This window comes from Dendropsophus ebraccatus, chromosome 4 (genome assembly GCF_027789765.1).
Source record: "Dendropsophus ebraccatus isolate aDenEbr1 chromosome 4, aDenEbr1.pat, whole genome shotgun sequence".
NCBI classification, from domain to species: Eukaryota; Metazoa; Chordata; class Amphibia; order Anura; family Hylidae; genus Dendropsophus; species Dendropsophus ebraccatus.
Window position 1 is genome coordinate 147,191,698 of NC_091457.1, and position 17,457 is coordinate 147,209,154.

General features: G+C 39.0%; 1 protein-coding gene across 2 annotated transcripts in view; it reads right to left on the reverse strand.

The window, feature by feature from the left end:
* Positions 1-17,457, reverse strand: part of PRRX1 (paired related homeobox 1) — a 47,803-nt gene extending 30,346 nt beyond the window's left edge. For both annotated transcript variants that reach the window (XM_069968952.1, XM_069968953.1), the window contains exon 1: positions 16,836-17,457. In XM_069968952.1, the coding sequence (XP_069825053.1) occupies positions 16,836-17,088 (253 nt within the window). In that variant the 5' untranslated portion in view covers positions 17,089-17,457. The remainder of the gene's footprint in view (positions 1-16,835) is intronic.

Genomic DNA, 17,457 nt, shown 5'->3' on the forward strand with positions numbered 1-17,457 from the left:
TTCCCTGGTTTTTTTTCTCATTCTTATCCGCTCTGGATGTCTAAAATCCTCTACTCTGCTTCCACTCAGACCACACTTAGCTGCCTCTTCCCCCTCCCTTTGTAGTCACAGGACATGTGATCTCCTCTCTGGGGACTGGGTTAGCTGTCTATTGACTTGGTAACCCAATCCCCAGGAGACATTATCAGTATCATCTCCTTGCACCTGTGCTGCTTCCATAGACTTACATGTGTCCCTGAGCCTAGATCTCTGTAATAGGAAAAGTTTTAGTTTTATCTCTGCTTGCTGTCAGTGAATGTAGGCATATGTACCTGTCTTTGTGTCACAGCTCTGCATATTGTCATAGATGTTCTTAGAGTCTGGATAGAAGTAGAATGTTATCATTCACAGTCAGCAAGCAGAGATCTAAACCTACATTACACCAAGCGCGTCAGCTCTGCTACATCATCAGCTAGTAAGGAATACATAATGAGGTGATATGGTGGAAAATCAGTGAAAAAACAGTCCTGTGTTTACTGTGCAATAGTAATGACAGCAGGGGGCAGGAAAGAAAGTTAAGGGGGCGAGTACGCAAACGGACCAATCTGGGAGATGCATGATGGGAAATGTAGTTTCCTATCTTTAATATAGATCGTCTTTTTAGAATAAACTTGTAACTCTGGAATGGCAGCAGCTAAAAAGACAGGAGACGTATCAAAATACTTGGGGGTGAGGGAGGCTAGTGTTTAATTTTTTCGCTCTTAGGTGGATAACCCCTTTAAAGTAATTCTGAAATGAATTCATTGGTACGTTTTTGAGTATGGGGGAGCATATAAACTCTATGCAGATGGTGGTTGCTTCTAAACCCAAGTATAATGCATATAGGCCTAACTATGGGGTCCTGTAGTAAAGAATCGAGTATGCCATTATAAGTGTCTTACTCATCACTGAAGGAAATTTCTCAGTAATTCTATTTCTGGAGACCAAACTTGCAACACGGACACCATGTACTGGTAGAGTAAACCAGATTCTTTCCAATAGAAGTTATGAGGTTTATACAGCCTCCCTTTAAAAAAATAAAACTGGCATTTGGGGTCTTAAAGAAAAAAAAAAAAAAAAAAAGCTGACAGAGAATTAGTAATTTTGGTTTCCTTTAAGGACATGACTGCTGCAATCTCCTTTTTATTGCTAGAAAATGTGTGTACATTGGTGGGAGAAGCACATTGGTTTTCCTTGCCAAACATGAGGATTTTTTCCATGGCACAAAGAAAGTTGGGCTCCATCTCCCCTCTGTCTCACAGGGAATCCTTCAGAAACTGTTCAGAATGTCCACGTTGTGTAAGATATTGACTCATTTTTCAATATAATTTTTATGGCCTCAGTATGATGACTAACCCCCTAAGACCTCGCCAGTTTGCATTTTTGCTATTTAATTTTTTCCTATGCGCTTTCTAAGAGCTCCAGTCTTTTCCAGAGCCGCAACGGGGACAATTGTATTTTGTAATAAGATCCTTAATCTAACTATGGTAATCTAATTAGAGATGACTGAAGTTTGCGTATGCTCGGGGTTGTCCGAACGCTAACTTTCGGCATTTGATTACCGATGGCTGAAGAAGTTGGATGCAGCCCTAAGGCTGCCTGGAAAATGTGGATTTAGCCATAGGCCATAGGCTGTATCCATGTTTTCCAGGACTCCCTAGGGCTGAAACCAACTTCTTCAGCCACCGGGAATCAAATGCCTAAAGTTAGGGGTTGGACAACCCCGAGCATGCTCAAGGTTGGTTCATCTCTATGGGGCAGATTTATCAAACATGGTGTAAAGTGAAACTGGCTCAGTTGCCCCTAGCAACCTATCAGATTCCACCTCTCATTCCTCACAGACACTTTGGAAAATGAAAGGTGGAATCTGATTGGTTGCTAGGGGCAACTGAGCCAGTTTCACTTTACACCATGTTTGATAAATATCCCCCATTGTGAGTCACCAGAAAATTTCCAATTGTTTAAATCAATGTTTTATGTTAAAATATATTTTAAAGACTTTTTGGTGTTTTTTTTAAAGTGTCTATTTTATTATTTATATTTTTAAATGTTGAAATCTTCCAGTTTCCATTTTCACCACTAAGCCTAAAACTAAGCTGAGACTTTCTGATCTGTCTGTAATGATACGTAGGAGGCTGCTGTAACATGATCTGTATGGAATTACAGCGACAGGTGTAAAGATTAAAAAACAAACAAAAAAAAAAAACAATAGATAAAGCTCACAGTTCAGCCCTCCCTGTGAAATAACCACTTCAAAGATCACAGAATAGGCCTAGAAACCTTTCCTATTCATATAGTTTTCATAGGACATAGCCCATAGGGCTTGCTGTAAAGAATATCTCAAAATTTTGTTAAAGGGGAACTATCATCAGGTTAGACAAATCTAATCTGCTGATAGCCCCCTAGTGGGTTCTGAGGATGAAGGTTTATCTGTTACTTTCATCCTCTGCGCTGTTACCAAGCAGCAGACTTGAAAGCAACGTTTCAAACCAATGAGGTCTTTGTGAAGCCAGGCTTGACAAAGACCCTAACAGGTCGAAGCATTGCTTACATCCCAAAATGTATGCCCAGAGTCTATTGACAGGTAGTACACAATAATGTTATGTTAACGAACATTCCCAGTACATGTATAGTGTACTTTATGGCAGTAAATTGTAGAAAGTAGGAATGGTCCGAACCGGCTGAGTTTTGGGTTCGTACGAACCCGAACGCTCGGCATCAGATTCCCGCTGTCTGCCCGCTCCGTGGAGAGGGTGGATACAGCGGGAGGACCGCCTGGAAAACTGGGATACAGCCATAGCCATAGGCTGTATTCCAGTTTTCCAGCCGGTCCTCCCGCTGTATCCACCCGCTGCACGGAGCGGGCAGACAGCGGGAATCTGATGCCGAGCGTTCGGGTTCATACGAACCTGAACCTCGGCAGGTTCGGACCATCCTTAGTAGAATGGTAATTATATTTTATATAACATATAGCAGTGCGTCCCAACCTTTTCCACCTCGGGGCACCCCTTGAAAAAAAAAATTTCCTCGGGGAACCCCTACTAAATAATGTTCTACAAAATAAGAAAACGGTCATACAGTTACTCACAGGTGACGTCTTCTTTGATCTGAGGCGTCACTTTCCCTTTTCCTCTCCATCCGGCCCAGTCCTCCATGATGATTTCTTCCAGATACGTTTCATCCCCTCAGAACCTGCGAGACAAACAATTTAGGCTCTGCACATTTCTAGCAACTTCCTTTCCTTTCTCCCTCCTGTCGGCTCCCATAGTAACTGCACTGTTTGGTGTTATGTGCAGTAAAGCGAGTAGGAATGTGGGATGCCCCCTGTATGTAGGATCCCCTGCTGTGCCCCCTGTATGTAGGATCCCCTGCTGTGCCCCCATGAGCTAATAATGCCCCTAGAGGTGCCCCCATGAACTAATAATGCCCCCAGAGGTTCCCCCATGAACTAATAATGCCCTCAGAGGTGCCCCCATGAACTAATAATGCCCCCAGAGGTGCCCCCCATGAACTAATAATGCCCCCAGAGGTGCCCCCCATGAACTAATAATGCCCCCAGAGGTGCCCCCATATACTAATAATGCCCCAAGAGGTGCCCCCATGAACTAATAATGCCCCCAGAAGTGCTCCCATGAACTAATAAAGCCCCCAGAGGTGCCCCCATATACTAATAATGCCCCCAGAGGTGCCCCCATGAGCTAATAATGCCCCCAGAGGTGCCCCCCATGAGCTAATAATGCCCCAAGAGGTGCCCCCATGAACTAATAATGCCCCCAGAAGTGCTCCCATGAACTAATAAAGCCCCCAGAGGTGCCCCCTTTTGAACTAATAATGCCCCAGAGGTGCCACCATGAACTAATAATGCCCCCAGAGGTTCCCCCATTTACTAATAATGCCCCCAGAGGTGCCCCCATGAACTAATAATGCCCTCAGAGGTGCCCCCATGAACTAATAATGCCCCCAGAAGTGCCCCCCATATACTAATAATGCCCCCAGAGGTTCCCCCATGAGCTAATAATGCCCCCAGGGGTGCCCCCCATGAACTAATAATGCCCCCAGAGGTGCCCCCATATACTAATAATGCCCCCTGAGGTTCCCCCATGAGCTAATAATGCCCCCAGATGTGCCCCCATATACTAATAATGCCCCCAGAGGTGCCCCCCATGAACTAATAATGCCCCCAGAGGTGCCCCCATGAACTAATAATGCCCCCAGAGGTGCCCCCATGAACTAATAATGCCCCCTGCTCTTCCCCTTAAAAAAACAAACATCCTACTCACTTAATCCGGGCTGTGTGGCTGCAGGCAGAAGCTCTCCTCCTCCTCTTCTGGCTCCATCTTGCGAGCCGCAGGGACGGGACCTCCGGCAGGCGTGATGACGTCACATCATCACGCCTGCCGGAGAGGTCACGTCCTGGCCTCCCATAGGCTGCTGGCATGAAGTGCCGGCAGCCTAAGGGAGTTAATGTAGGAGCAGGACGCTGACACTTCCTGCTCCTACATTATGCTCACTTTAATGTTCTGCCCGCTCACAGTGCGGGCGGAACATCAAAGTGATCTGTGCATCCCGAGAAGCTGCGCAGCCGCAGCTTCTCGGGATGCTTAAAGTGACAGCGCACATTTCCCACCAGGATCCCGCGGCACCCCTGGCGGCTTCTCCCGACACCCCAGTGTGCCGCGGCACCCCGGTTGGGAAACGCTGATATATATGGTGTTTTTTTATATTTCCCCACTAATGTCTTTATTAAAAGGATTTTCCAGGTTTTTAATCATCACATGAAAAACTTTAAAATTGTACAACCTTTTAAATATTCTTTTAGTTTTAAGTCTTCATTACAGTCTAGATCTGTTGTCAGTTAATGGTAACAATGAGCCAATGTTCACATGTGTCAGATTTGGGTCAGACAATGGGGCTGATCCTCTTGCTCGTCTGCTGTGGATCAACTAAACTTCTGAGGATCAGACTCAGATTTCAAGTCCGACACATAAACAGAACTTCAGAGGTTGCCGTCCTTTACACACCAAGTCTGGCTGAGGAGTGGATACAACTGTATCACTTTTTGGCAATGCTCTGTGAGCTAAAAAGCCTGGACTAGTGCAGCTGCTGTGATATGCTTAAAGGGGTTGTCCAGCGAAAATCTTTTTCTTTCAAATCAACTGGTGTCAGAAAGTTATATAGATTTGTAATTTACTTCTATTAAAAAATCTCAAGTCTTCCCATACTTATCAGCTGCTGTTTGTCCTCCAGGAAATGTTGTTCTATTTTCAGTCTGACACAGTGCTCTCTGCTGACATCTCTGGCCGAGACAGGAACTGTCCAGAGCAAGAGAGGTTTTCTATGGGGATTCATATAAAACCGAGACAGAGTTCCTGTCTCGGCCAGAGATGTCAGCAGAGAGCACTGTGTCACACTGAAAATAGAACAACATTTCCTGGAGGACAAACAGCAGCTGATAAGTATGGGAAGACTTGAGATTTTTTAATAGAAGTAAATTACAAATCTATATAACTCTCTGATATCAGTTGACTTGAAAGAAAAAGATATTCACTGAACAACCCCTTTAATTCAGAGAACGTTCCCAGACTGGATACAACAGTTATTATTTGTCAGCAAAGAGCAGGGATAGGTAGGTACAAATGTAAGAAACAGTGGGGGAACCTGTATGTTGGTCTTACATAAACCCCGCCCCCAAGCCCCCCGCCGGATTTACTAAAAGCCTCACACCTCTCATTAAATCCGGCTGAACAATGGCTGCCACATAGAAAGCACAGAAGTCTATCCTCTTCACTCTATTAAAATGAATCCTGGCCACATTAGCGAGGGGATATCAGCACAAAAATCTGTACCTTTTCTCTGACGTGCGCCTGACATATTATTGATAAATCTCCCCCCCCCCCCCATTATTAAATATTTTGAAAACGATGAGGAATTGAAACATTGTCCAGAAAGCAAAAGAGAATCCCAGCACTGAAGTAAAACGGACTACTTTATTGAAAGACACAGCATCTAGTCATAGAAGTAGTGCCAGCACGTTTCGGCTACTCTATAGCTATGGCTAATGCCATATAGTGAACGAAACCTGTTGGCATTACATGTATGGCTATGTTCACACAACGTTTAAAATAAAGAAAAGGCGGCCGCTTTTGCAATTTAAAATAACCGTTATTGACTTGATTTAACTGACTGCAATGGCAATGTATTGCAGTCAATGGAAAAACGGACGTCCAATGCACACAATGTATTGAATGGACGTTATCGCTGCGGATGTCAAAATAATGATCATGGCAATTATTTTCAGACATCTTTTGCAAACAGCGGACGTTTTTTATTAGTTGTTTACACCCGGTTTTTCTTTTTTCACAGTTGTGTCAGTACAAAAAAATAAAACGCTATCTATCCGTATGTAATTTATCCAGTGTGAATACAGTGTTAGGCTATGTTCACACAACGTCAAAAATATTGAAAAGGCGGACGATTTTCATAATTAGAAAACGTCAGTTTTTGCCGAGATTTAACTGACTTTAACAGATGTCCATTGCACACAGTATTGAATAACGGACGTTTTTGCCGCAGAAGTCAAAATAATGAACATTATTTTCGGACATCTTTTGCAAACAGCGGACGTTTTTTTATTAGTAGTTCACACACAGTTTTCTTTTGTCACTGTTCTTTCTTCTTTTTACTATTAAATTCAATGGGCCGCATCCAAAGGGCAATAAATAATCCCAACTAGAGTAATGTACTAATAGCCGTCAAGGCCAGGCAGCTAAATGACATCTGTTATTTTAGACTCATAATGATGGACGTCATTTTAAACAGAGCTAAAAAAACATTGTGTGAACATAGCCTATGTGTAGCTGCCACGTCCTTCAGTAAGGTAGCCTTCTTGCTGGGCTTTCTGGTGCCACCCGGCATGTCTGTGCACCCGAGAGCAGTTGGCGCTGGACCGCTTGTTTACTATTCAATTGAAACATTGTGTTATGGAACTTTTTATTTATACAACAATTAAGCTTTGTTTACATAACACTGAAGAGTCTCTGAATAACAGCAGCTCACCCTAGGCTGGGTTCACACTACGTTTTAGCAAAAAAAAAATGGATGAAAAACTGAATTCCATTATAAATAAATGGATCCGTTTTTTTAATGTACACAAAAACGTAGTTGACTTCATTTTTGTGTCCGTTAAAAAAAACGGATCCATTTTGATCCTTTTTTTTTTATAATGGAATTCAATGGAAAAACGGATAAAACGGACACACACACATGCATCCGTTTTTTAATCCGTTTTTTTGCAAAAAAAACGGATGGAAAAAACGGATTGCAAAAACGTAGTGTGAACCTAGTCGATCTGGACATGGCATAGATTCATGTAATCTCACAATTTTTTCACTTTGATATTTTATAGGCCAGGAGTTTGATTCTTTTTGCACATTTTTAAGGTACTGAGTGCAAACAAAAAATCTTTGTTTTAATAATTGCCTGATCTACTTAATCCTGTGTACCAGTAGTGTGAGGTCACTTTCGGCGGACTTTGACTGTCTGATGGAGAATGACACTCCTGTTGCATCTGACAGATCCACCTTGTAAGCAAAATCACTCATCCCGACTGTAATAAGAAGGTCATACATCCCTTGTTTTTTTTTATTTTGCTTTTGTGGTTGTTGTTTTTTTTTTCTGTATGTATTTTCACTCTTATTTGTAGTCGTTTTATGGACTCCAGCAAAAGCTATAGCTCATAAAATGTCTCTTTTCATTTGGCCTGTATTTTGGGGTGTTTACTGCTCAAAACATGGCCTAAAATAAAGATTAAAAACAGCCAAAAAAAAAGTCTGAGTTTTGTCCATAAACAGCTCAAAAAGGGCCCGACACCTAATGTTATGACCATAAAGGGAATGTGTGTATGAGCTAACAGCAATTTTACTAGTGACTTCTATCGCACTCGTGTTTTAGGCTATGTTAACACACAGTTAAATAATACTAAAATACAGCCGTAATCTTGAGGTAAAAATCATTTCAATATTAGGCTATGTTCACACATGGTGGGGGAGATTTATCAAACATGGTGTAATGTGAAACTGGCTCAGTTGCCCCTAGCAACCAATCAGATTCCACCTTTCATTTTCCAAAGAGTCTGTGAGGAATGAAAGGTGGAATCTGATTGGTTGCTAGGGGCAACTGAGCCAGTATCACTTTACACCATGTTTGATAAATCTCCCCCACAGTATTTCCATCAGTCTTTTGGTCAGTATTTTTTTAAACCAAAACCAGGAGTGGTTTGAAAATAAAGAAATCGGGCACATCTTTTCTTTATAATTTTGCCCTGTCAGTTCCACTCCTGATTTTGGTTGAAAAAATACTGAACAAAAGACTGGTGGGAATACTGTGTGTGAACACAGCCTAATAATGCGCTCCATTGAAGTCAATGGGAAATTGTCCACTAGTGCACACACAGCACAGAATAGGGGCCATAATTGATTACGACCGTCCATATAATGAACATAATTTTATTATTTATGACCTGCGTTTAGAAAATACGTTTTTTTTCCACCTGATCACACATCGTTTTATTTTCACTCAAAATTACGTCCATATTTTTGGTGTGACGGTGTGAAAATATCTTTAACCTGTAAATAACTGTAAAACAGCTTTCTGATACTGGGGGATTCTAATGTGAACAAAACCTTAACCTTAACCTTGTACCCCAACAGATCACATGTGATGCTACAACTGCTGCAAAAGTTTTCACCGGACACACATCATGGTGACCAGTGGCGTAGCTACCATAGAGGCAGGGTATGCAGTTGCTATGGGGCCCATGCAGGAGGGGGGCCCGGAGGAGAAGGTAAGAACGTGTGCCCTTCTGCTTAACCCTTTATGCACTGCAGTCTGTAAGTGACCCAGTGTTTACTTACATGCTGCAACACAAAAAATGTGCAGTGCTTTGTGTTGTGCGTAGTGGAGGGGGGCCCCTTAAAATTTTTTGTTATGAGGCCCCATGAATCCTAGCTACGCCCCTGATGGTGACTTCATAACATTTATGAATCAGAGAATCTACCTTTGTTCTTTGTGTTACAAGACAATGGCCAGACCCTTGTATTATGATTATGCTATTTTAACCATGTACAAATAATCCAGAGTAAGGCCATGTTTACACACTGTAAAATAATGGCCGCCATTTGAATTTAACGGCCGTTGTTTTAAATTCTTCAAGGATTTTCATTGAAGTCTACGAAAACAATGGCTTTTAGTTCACGCAACGTATCGAATTAATGTTCGCGTCATAAATGTGCGGCTGTTTTTTTTGTGCAAAGCTGTTATTTTTTGTATTAAAATCAATGGACCTTTCAATGACAGACGCAACCAAAAAAGACATCTTTGAGTTTGAACTAGAATAATGTTCCGATGGCCGTTATCGCAATGACGGCCTTTGGAACATTCTAAACCATGGCCTGTGTTTGGTGCTCAAAACAACGGTTGTTATGTCGAGTATCAAATAACGGCCATGGAAAAGAATCGTTGCGTGAACATACCGTACGCTAACTGGACATCACGGCCGAGTGAACGATGGATCACAGATCATTTGTACCATAATATGGTCCATTACAAGAAGAGAAAAATATCATGAAAAAGGAATAAAACACCTATACAGAACATCTAATACTAATACAATAGAGAGCTTGTAGGGCTGGGTGAGCACAGGGAGGATGGGGTCATCATAACTTACATATAATAATACAGTATGGGCCTTGGGAATTACGAGTTTTCCATTTGTTCCCATGTGTTTCCCATTTAAATCAATGAGTCGCCTACTGGGGCTGTATTACATGTACGTATTGGCACAGAACACGGAGATGCCATGTCCATATATCCAGATTTTCTGGCTGGGGCCAGTAAGTGATTGGCTGGGACTAATCAGTGATTGGCTGAGGCTAGTAAATGATTAGCTGAGGCTAGTACATGATTGGCTGAGGCTAGTAAATGATTAGCTGAGGCTAGTACATGATTGGCTGAGGCTAGTAAGTGATAGAATGCTTCCATATGAAGGAGTTATTGCAGGGCTTGCTGGGTATGTGGCTGATTTTGTGCCAATGTGAAAAGGGGTCCAGAGCTGAAGCAAGGAATAACACCGTGCACTTCTACCAGCCTGTTCTGACAGTGCGGTGTGTCCAGAGTGCGGGATGTGATCACAGCACTCAGAGGGCCCCCCCTATATTATATGTATAAGCCCCTGTGTTATATGTATGTATTGTATGTATGAGCCCCTGTAATCTATGTATGAGCCCCTGTATTATATGTATGTATCGTATGTATGAGCCCCTGTATATATGTATGTGTTATATGTATGAGCCCCTGTATATATGTATGTGTTATATGTATGAGCCCCTGTATATATGTATGTGTTATATGTATGAGCCCCTGCATATATGTATGAGCACCTGTATATATGTGCGGGCCCCAGTATATACTGTATGTATGAGCCCCTATGTTATATGTATGAGCCCCTGTATATATGTATGTGCTATATGTATGAGCCCCTGTATATATGTATGTGTTATATGTATGAGCCCCTGTATATATGTATGAGCCCCTGTATATATGTATGTGTTATATGTATGAGCCCATGTATATATGTATGAGCCCCTGTATATATGTATGTGTTATATGTATGAGCCCCTGTATATATGTATGTGTTATATGTATGAGCCCCTGTATATATGTATGTGTTATATGTATGAGTCCCTGTATATAAGTATGTGTTATATGTATGAGCCCCTGTATATATGTATGTGTTATATGTATGAGCCCCTGTATATATGTATGCGTTATATGTATGAGCCCCTGCATATATGTATGAGCACCTGTATATATGTGCGGGCCCCAGTATATACTGCATGTATGAGCCCCTATGTTATATGTATGAGCCCCTGTATATATGTATATGTTATATGTATGAGCCCCTGTATATATGTATGAGCCCCTGTATATATGTATGTGTTATATGTATGAGCCCCTGTATATATGTATGTGTTATATGTATGAGCCCCTGTATATATGTATGTGTTATATGTATGAGCCCCTGTATATATGTATGTGTTATATGTATGAGTCCCTGTATATATGTATGAGCCCCTGTATATATGTATGTGTTATATGTATGAGCCCCTGTATATATGTATGAGCCCCTGTATATATGTATGTGTTATATGTATGAGCCCCTGTATATATGTATGAGCCCCTGTATATATGTATGTGTTATATGTATGAGCCCCTGTATATATGTATGTGTTATATGTATGAGCCCCTGTATATATGTATGTGTTATATGTATGAGCCCCTGTATATATGTATGAGCCCCTGTATATATGTATGTGTTATATGTATGAGCCCCTGTATATATGTATGTGTTATATGTATGAGTCCCTGTATATATGTATGAGCCCCTGTATATATGTATGTGTTATATGTATGAGCCCCTGTATATATGTATGAGCCCCTGTATATATGTATGTGTTATATGTATGAGCCCCTGTATATATGTATGAGCCCCTGTATATATGTATGTGTTATATGTATGAGCCCCTGTATATATGTATGTGTTATATGTATGAGCCCCTGTATATATGTATGTGTTATATGTATGAGTCCCTGTATATATGTATGAGCCCCTGTATATATGTATGCGTTATATGTATGAGCCCCTGCATATATGTATGAGCACCTGTATATATGTGTGGGCCCCAGTATATACTGTATGTATGAGCCCCTATGTTATATGTATGAGCCCCTGTATATATGTATGTGTTATATGTATGAGCCCCTGTATATATGTATGTGTTATATGTATGAGCCCCTGTATATATGTATGTGTTATATGTATGAGCCCCTGTATATATGTATGTGTTATATGTATGAGCCCCTGTATATATGTATGTGTTATATGTATGAGCCCCTGTATATATGTATGAGCCCCTGTATATATGTATGTGTTATATGTATGAGCCCTTGTATATATGTATGTGTTATATGTATGAGCCCCTGTATATATGTATGTGTTATATGTATGAGCCCCTGTATATATGTATGAGCACCTGTATATATGTATGAGCCCCAGTATATATGTATGATCCCCTGCATATATGTATGAGCACCTGTATATATGTGTGGGCCCCAGTATATACTGTATGTATGAGCCCCTATGTTACATGTATGAGCCCCTGTATATATGTATAAACTCCAGTTTACATTTATGAGCCCCTGTATATATGTATGAGCACCTGTATATATGTGTGGGCCCCAGTATATACTGTATGTATAAGCCCCTGTATATATGTATAAACTCCAGTTTACATGTATAAGCCCCAGTATATATGTATGAGCCCCTGTATATATGTATGAGCCCCAGTATATATGTATGAGCCCCAGTAAATATGAATTATATGATATTTTTAGGTTTTCCCATATCAGATATCAGAATGATATACACAGGCTCCCGGCATCCATCTGTCTCTACTTACAGCGTTGTGTATACACATTTCTGGGCACCGGGACAGGAGCGGCTTTTAGTTCTTCACTGCACCACAAATAACGCAGGTCTCATAGAATAATCATAACCTCATGCTATCAAATCTATAAGGACTGATGAGAGTGGTGAGTATGACAATAACAATGTATATAGGTATAATCTATAAGGACTGATGAGAGTGGTGAGTATGACAATAACAATGTATATAGGTGTAATCTATAAGGACTGATGAGAGTGGTGAGTATGACAATAACAATGTATATAGGTGTAATCTATAAGGACTGATGAGAGTGGTGAGTATGACAATGTATATAGGTATAATCTATAAGGACTGATGAGAGGGGTGAGTATGACAATAACAATGTATATAGGTATAATCTATAAGGACTGATGAGAGTGGTGAGTATGATAATAACAATGTATATGGGTGTAATCTATAAGGACTGATGAGAGTGGTGAGTATGACAATGTATATAGGTGTAATCTATAAGGACTGATGAGAGTGGTGAGTATGATAATAACAATGTATATGGGTGTAATCTATAAGGACTGATGAGAGTGGTGAGTATGACAATGTATATAGGTGTAATCTATAAGGACTGATGAGAGTGGTGAGTATGACAATGTATATGGGTGTAATCTATAAGGACTGATGAGAGTGGTGAGTATGACAATAACAATGTATATAGGTGTAATATATAAGGACTGATGAGAGTGGTGAGTATGACAATGTATATAGGTATAATCTATAAGGACTGATGAGAGTGGTGAGTATGACAATAACAATGTATATAGGTGTAATATATAAGGACTGATGAGAGTGGTGAGTATGACAATGTATATAGGTATAATCTATAAGGACTGATGAGAGTGGTGAGTATGACAATAACAATGTATATAGGTGTAATATATAAGGACTGATGAGAGTGGTGAGTATGACAATGTATATGGTGTAATCTATAAGGACTGATGAGAGGGGTGAGTATGACAATGTATATGGTGTAATCTATAAGGACTGATGAGAGTGGTGAGTATGACAATAACAATGTATATAGGTGTAATCTATAAGGACTGATGAGAGTGGTGAGTATGACAATGTATATAGGTATAATCTATAAGGACTGATGAGAGGGGTGAGTATGACAATAACAATGTATATAGGTATAATCTATAAGGACTGATGAGAGTGGTGAGTATGATAATAACAATGTATATGGGTGTAATCTATAAGGACTGATGAGAGTGGTGAGTATGACAATGTATATAGGTGTAATCTATAAGGACTGATGAGAGTGGTGAGTATGATAATAACAATGTATATGGGTGTAATCTATAAGGACTGATGAGAGTGGTGAGTATGACAATGTATATAGGTGTAATCTATAAGGACTGATGAGAGTGGTGAGTATGACAATGTATATGGGTGTAATCTATAAGGACTGATGAGAGTGGTGAGTATGACAATAACAATGTATATAGGTGTAATATATAAGGACTGATGAGAGTGGTGAGTATGACAATGTATATAGGTATAATCTATAAGGACTGATGAGAGTGGTGAGTATGACAATAACAATGTATATAGGTGTAATATATAAGGACTGATGAGAGTGGTGAGTATGACAATGTATATAGGTATAATCTATAAGGACTGATGAGAGTGGTGAGTATGACAATAACAATGTATATAGGTGTAATATATAAGGACTGATGAGAGTGGTGAGTATGACAATGTATATGGTGTAATCTATAAGGACTGATGAGAGGGGTGAGTATGACAATGTATATGGTGTAATCTATAAGGACTGATGAGAGGGGTGAGTATGACAATAACAATGTATATGGGTGTAATCTATAAGGACTGATGAGAGGGGTGAGTATGATAATACCAGTGTACATAGGTGTAATCTATAAGGACTGATGAGAGTGGTGAGTATGACAATAACAATGTATATATAGGTGTAAGAACGTATAATAGGTATGGAGCATTCTGATACTATTAGATGTAGATCGTCTATGTATGAGCTATTTATATTACACTGTATCCTGGATGTATGATGTATGTATATTACACTGTATCCTATATGTATAATTTATATTACACTATATCCTATATATATGATCTATGTATATTACACTGTATCCTATATGTATGATCTATGTATATTACACTGTATCCTATATGTATGATCTATGTATATTACACTGTATCCTATATGTATGATCTATGTATATAATATTACACTGTATCCTATATGTATGATCTATTTATATTACACTGTATCCTATATGTATGATCTATATTAAACTATATCCTATATGTATATCTGTATATTACACTGTATCCTATATGTATGATCTATGTATATTACACTGTATCCTATATGTATGATCTATGTATATTACACTGTATCCTATATGTATGAGCTATTTATATTACACTGTATCCTGGATGTATGATGTATGTATATTACACTGTATCCTATATGTATGATTTATATTACACTATATCCTATATATATATATGATCTATGTATATTACACTGTATCCTATATGTATGATCTATGTATATTACACTGTATCCTATATGTATGATCTATGTACAGTATATTACACTGTATCCTAAATGTATGATCTATCTATATTACACTATATCCTATATGTATGATCTATGTATATTACACTGTATCCTATATGTATGATCTATGTATATTACACTGTATCCTATATGTATGATCTATGTATATTACACTGTATCTTATATGTATGATCTCTAAATTACACTGTATCCTATATGTATGATCTATGTATATTACACTATATCCTATATGTATGATCTATCTGTATTACACTGTATCCTATATGTATGATTTATTTATATTACACATTATCCTATATGTAGGATCTATGTAAATTAGACTATATCCTATATGTATGATCTATGTATATTGCACTGTATTCTATATTCATGAGCTATTTATATTACACTGTATCCTGGATGTATGATCTTTATTACACTGTATCATATATGTATGATCTATGTATATTACATTTATCCTATATGTATGATCTCTATATTACACTGTATCCTATATGTATGATTTCTTTATATTACACTCTATCCTATATGTATATCTGTATATTACACTGTATCCTATATGTATGATTTATATTACACTGTATCCTATATGTATCATCTCTTTATAGTACACTGTATCCTATATGTATCATCTCTTTATAGTACACATTATTTTATATGTATGATCTATATTACATTATATCATATATGTATGATCTATATTACACTGTATCCTATATGTATGATTTATGTATATTACTCTGTATCCTGTATGTATGAGCTATTTATATTACACTGTATCCTACATGTATTATCTATGTATATTACACTGTATCCTATATGTATGATTTATTTGTGTTACATAGTATTAGATATGGATGATTTGTTGCAAAACTACAACTCTCAGTATACACTGGCATGCTGGGAGTTGCTGTATTGCCACATCTGGAGAGCCACAGATGGGGTAACATTGTTTTCTTTGATACTACAGTATTATACATTGTATTATGGTTAATAGACTATATTACACAAAGATGATCGGTTTATATTATTATCATATATCAGATACGAATTAACTTTTTTTAAAAAATATTATATATAATAAATATTATTGTCTATTAGATATGGACGGTCTTTTTATAATATTATGATGTATTACACATGGATTGGCTTTTTATATTATTGTAATGTATCATATGTGATGTATTATATCGTTAGACTGCATTAGATATAGATGTTTTATATATATATATATATAGAGAGAGAGAGAGAGAGAGAGAGAGAGAGAGATGATCTGCTTATATTATTTATTATATTTTATTATATTATTATTATTACTAGATTATTACAATGTATTAGAGATGGACAAACTTTTTATATTCTTACATTATTTTATATGCGATAGGTTTATATTATTAGTCTCTATTAGATATAGATGATCTGTTTTCATTATATTAGATGCAAATGTAAATGTTGATTTTTATATCAAGCTATATTTTTAGATATGGATTACAAAGCATTACTTATAGAAGCTGTAAAATAATTGCTCCGTTTATATGATTATATTGCACTCTATTACATGTGGATGAACTATTATTATTATTATTATTTCTGTAATCTCTGTATTGGATAGGAATGATCAATCTTCTTTATATACATCCTGATATGATCGATTACATCCCCATTATAATAAGTCTGCCATCACAGGGACTTACTCTCTTGCTGTGGGGTGTCACTTCCACTGCTCAGTCCTGGAGACTCCAGTAAGCTCCTTCCACTCTCCCCAGTATCCTCCTCGGCCTGAACTCCAACCAGATCGGCCGATTCCTCCAGATCCAGCAGGTGACTGACTGAGAAGTTCTTCTTGTGCTGCAGGTTGTCCAGGCCGGCAGCTATGGGGGTCTCCATCCGCCCCCCGATCAGTCCCCCCTGCCTGTCTAATAACTGATGGTTATAGCTGGAAGTCATACTGATGAGATGATGGTCGCCCGATAGAGATTGGCTGTAGATTGAGACTGTGGACCGGTCCCCTTAGTGAAGCCAATGTCCTAGCACACATGAAGCAGCTCAGGCCCGGCACATCCTGGGCTGCTGCTTCTTCTTCTTCTTCCCTCCAGAGCTGTAGTTCTGATGCCTTGCAGATGTTTGCTCCTCAGCTGCAGGGAAGAGCTGAAGCAGTCCTGGGTTCTTTCCCCCCTATTGTTTCTGTGACTTGGATCCAGAACTGTTTGGCACATCAAACCCCCCAGCCTGGCATGTAGGTGGAGACTGGAGAGGCTGGGGACCCCAGGGAGGACCCCTCTCCTAATAACAGCCTGTAATTACGTGGCAATGCCT